General features: G+C 40.2%; 1 protein-coding gene across 1 annotated transcript in view; it reads right to left on the reverse strand.

The window, feature by feature from the left end:
- Positions 1-4,583, reverse strand: part of grk5 (G protein-coupled receptor kinase 5) — a 16,549-nt gene that overhangs the window by 10,575 nt on the left and 1,391 nt on the right. The window contains exons 3-5 of the mRNA XM_034896128.1: positions 4,074-4,186; positions 2,230-2,307; positions 457-554 (exon numbers count right to left, since the gene is read on the reverse strand). Coding sequence (XP_034752019.1) covers positions 457-554; positions 2,230-2,307; positions 4,074-4,186 — 289 coding nt within the window. The remainder of the gene's footprint in view (positions 1-456; positions 555-2,229; positions 2,308-4,073; positions 4,187-4,583) is intronic.

Here is a 4,583-nt window from a genome sequence, read left to right on the forward strand (position 1 = left end):
AGGGGGGTGTATACTTATGCCCCTGTATTTTAACATAGGGGGTGTATACTTATGCCCCCTTTATTTTAACATAGGGGGTGTATACTTGGTGTCCTTAAAGGTTGGATTTTCCTTTCTTTTTTTTAATTAAGGCATTAAGATCAATTTCCAACAGATAATTTTTTTATTCCTCTTTTTAATAAACTTTAGCAGAAGGGTGTAAACTTTGTCAAGCCACTGTTTATGGTCGGAACAAAGGGATGTCGGAGCAGAGGGGTTATTTTTCGGACTAGCGGGCTTTAGAACCAAAGGGAATTTTTGGGGGTTGTTGAGAGGTCTGAACAATAGAGGGTCGGGCAGGGTCCTGCAGCAGTAGTTTGGGCGATTTCGCCAATCTATTCCTTCCTAAATAATCAATGTAAAAGGCTATAGTGATACCACTTGTGATTTACACCCCTAGATGGTTTAGAGACTTACTCTCTGCAGTCGTGGAAGACGTCCATGCAGGGGTCCAGCTCCAGCCTCTGGACGCAGCTGGGTTCGTGCCTCAGCATGATGGACACACACTGAATGGACTGAAAAAACATGAACGTTACACAGTAAGTAGAGAGGGACTTTTGGGCTCTGGAAGTCCTGTCCCCCCCAAATATAATGGAAAGTATGTTGTTATGTGCCATCGGGCATTTTTAAGTGGGGATATGGAAATCCTGGAGCTTTCTTACCAGGGCTATAGAGTCGAGTCCAGTTTTGGACTCGAGTCCGGACTCAAGACCGTTTTTCTATGGTCTTGGACTTGTCTTGGACTCACTAGTATTTGGGCTCGGACTTGTCTCTGTCCCGGCCGCTGGTCTTGTCAAATATGGCTTCTGGTCTGGACCGAGTCCAGGTGTCTTTATTATGTTGATGATAATATTGGAAGGAAAGGGAAACCCAAAATGATTGTCTTAATACTGTCATGCATAAGACCTTTTTTCTGTCCTGGACTCGGTCTTGACTCGGACTCAACTAGTCCTGGCCTTGGACTTGTTTTGGACTCGACCAAGGTGGTCTTGGGTAGACTGTGTATACCTGCGTATCACGTAGACTAGACCACTGACTCCCTGTATGGATGTAAAATGATTTCTATCTTACTTGTACGGTTCGGCTCGGGTTAAACACACTTTATTTTATAATCCGGTTTGACACTGCACTGTAAACCTCCGATGTCAATTACAGCTGACATCATCATACTGTACATGGCAATGCATCCTGGGAGAAAATAACATTATAGCGCTATTGGCAGTCTGTAACTTTTTCTGATTTATTTGTCACTTTTTGGACATTGATTTTTTTTTGCCTTTTTGGACATTGATTTTTTTGCCTTTTGGACATTGATTTTTTTGGACATTGATTTTTTGCTTTTTTGGACATTGATTTTTTGCCTTTTTGGACATTGAATTTTTGCCTTTTGGACTTGATTTTTTGCCTTTTGGACATTGAATTTTTGCCTTTTGGACATTGATTTTTTGCCTTTTTGGACATTGATTTTTTGCCTTTTTGGACATTGATTTTAGTGCCTTTTTGGACATTGAATTTTTGCCTTTTTGGACATAGATTTTTTGCCTTTTTGGACATTTAATTTTTGCCTTTTAGGACATAGATTTTTTGCCTTTTTAGAAATTGATTTTTTGCCTTTTTGGACATTGATTTTTTTGAGGTTTCTAGATAAACTACTTCTTCGGTGCTAAATTACGTGGTATCAGATCGCTGCATACACCCCAATGCTCGCCGATACTGATACAACATTTTAGGCCACGTGGCCAATCAGATTCTCAGCTAGCCACATTTTTTCTAAGGAAGGTAAACCAGATTATGAGGGCCGCGAAATACATTTAAGAGTCCACGTTTCTTTTAAGTTTAAATTTTTTTATTTAAACCTCACCGTTCCTTTCTAATTTTTTAGCATTTAGCACGTTGTCGGGTTTCAATTTAAAGCCCTGCTGGTGTCGGTATCGGAACATCTCTTAAAACAATATAACCAGGGTTCAAAATTAACTTTTTCGTCCACCAGCCAAATGTTAGTGAATATTCATTTTTTACCTGCCACTCAATAGATTCCCATTGTTTTTTCGCTGTTGAGTGAAGCAAATCTGCCATCCATTAGCATATTCTACCAGTATTTGGCTAGTAGAAGGTGCTACTTATGAACCCTGAATATAAGGTGATTATTTGTGAGCAGTGAAGACTTGTGTTGTGTGGTTTTGGTCTGACCTGAGTCCTGAAGAACCTCTGAATGATGCTGAAGCCACACTCTCCCCTCAAATCATCCGACTTCGTCTCGAAGGCTTCCTGCAGGAGAGAAACAAGTGCAGATGTTACAGGTCAGTCCCTACGAAGCTTCGAAATGGAAAGAAGAACATTCAGTACATTTCATTTATTCCCAAAATTCAGCCTGAACATATACTCTGAAAAGTTGATTTGCAAAAATACAAACATTTAAAAGAAAATCTGCATTTTTGTTGACGCTTTTTGTTGATGTTTTTAACTTTTTCTTACGTTTTTGTCCCTTTTTTCAACGCTTTTGCTGTTTTTCACTTCTTGTTGACGTTTTTAACACTACGTAACAATAACGTAATAACTTTGGTTTTACATTTATCTTTGGAGTTTATGGTCAATAAAGCTCCGTTTTGACATTGATTTTTTTTTTTAATTTTTGGCCGCTTTTTACACTTTTTTGTCGCTCTTTAAAGCGCCCATATTCTGCTCATTTTCAGGTTCATAATTGTGTTTTGAGGTTGTACCAGAATAGGTTTCTATGGTTTCATTTTCAAAAAACACCATATTTTTGTTGTACTTCACATTGATGCAGATCCTGTTTTCACCCTGTGTGTTTAGGTCTCTGTTTTAGCTCCAGAGTGAGACATCTGACTAGTTTTATCTCCAGAGTGAGACATCTCACTAGTTTTATCTCCAGAGTGAGACATCTCACTAGTTTTATCTCCAGAGTGAGACATCTCACTAGTTTTAGCTCCAGAGTGAGACATCTCTCTAGTTTTATCTCCAGAGTGAGACATCTCTCTAGTTTTAGCTCCAGAGTGTCTCTATGTCTCTGTGTCGGCGTTCTAACCTGCGGCTGATTTCTGAGGACTATGGTTACCTGGTCCTCAGGTCTCTGCAGGGTAAATCCAGGCAGCTAGCTAGACTATCTGTCCAATCGGAGGTTTCTGTTGACGACCAAAACAACATTTGAAGGTACACACGTTCCCCCAAAACAACTTCCTTCCTGAGACTATTTAGAAGCGGCTAAATAAGACGATATATCAGAAAATCTAATATCTCGATATTTTTGACCAAACGCCTCGATATCGATACTGAACGATACTGTCGTGTTGACTATCGGTGCTTTTACAAAATACTTACACAATGAGATTTTTGATGAATAATCATCAGTAATGTGGATTTAACGACTAAGTGGTTAAAGGATGATAACAGAACATTTACAACAGTCTGGTAAGTTCAGAAAACAACATAATGTTACTGTAATGTAGCCTTTAAAACCAGGAAAAGACACTTATGCCATATTAGAATATCCAAAATCTATGACGATGTTCTATGACCTGTGTAACGACAGCAGTACCTGTACCTGTGTAACGACAGCAGTACCTGTACCTGTGTAACGACAGCAGTACCTGTACCTGTGTAACGACAGCAGTACCTGTACCTGTGTAACGACAGCAGTACCTGTGTATCGACAGCAGTACCTGTGTAATGACAGCAGTACCTGTACCTGTGTAACGACAGCAGTACCTGTACCTGTGTAACGACAGCAGTACCTGTGTAACGACAGCTGTACCTGTGTAACGACAGCAGTACCTGTACCTGTGTAATGACGATAAAGTTTAATCTAATTTAATCTAATCTAATCTAACATGTTATTCACAGAAAATGAGGTAAGGCCGTTGATTTCAGGTAGAAAAAAATGTAACTTTTACCATTTTTCTTCTTGTAAAAGTTTAAAACGGGTCAATTTGACCCGAGTACCAATCCACGGCCTTGCCTTATTTCCCGCGATAGACGTGTCTTCCAGATGTCCCCCAGTGGACAGTGTACCGTACCAGAGCGTCCTGCAGGGAGATGTAGTTCTGCAGGTCGGGCCGACTCCGACAGAAGAGCCGGAACAGTTCCTTGCCGATCGGCTGCCTCACACACAGACTGTGGTAGTCCCGCTCTGCCGGGGGAGAGGCAACACCACGTCAGCTCATGCAACACGGCGACCACGTGTAAGGCTTCAGAATCTCTCTGAAGGACAACAGGCTAACACGTAATGACAGAAGATGATTAAAGAAATCAAAAGCCCGAGTCTAAACTAGTGAGCTGCTGAAAGATCACCTGTAGTTTTCAGTTCTGACATTTACAGTACAAGTACTCTACTTAAGTACAAATGTTACGGTACTTGTACTTTACTCGAGTCTTTTCTTGTCATGTTACTTTCTACTTCTACTCCGCTACATTTAGAGAGAAGTACTCTTTAGTTACTTTAGTTACTTTAGTTACTAGTTACTTTAGTTACTAGTTACTTTACACAGTGATATTTATGCACATACACAAACACACTCTCACACACA

This window comes from Etheostoma cragini, chromosome 16 (genome assembly GCF_013103735.1).
Source record: "Etheostoma cragini isolate CJK2018 chromosome 16, CSU_Ecrag_1.0, whole genome shotgun sequence".
Taxonomy (NCBI): domain Eukaryota; kingdom Metazoa; phylum Chordata; class Actinopteri; order Perciformes; family Percidae; genus Etheostoma; species Etheostoma cragini.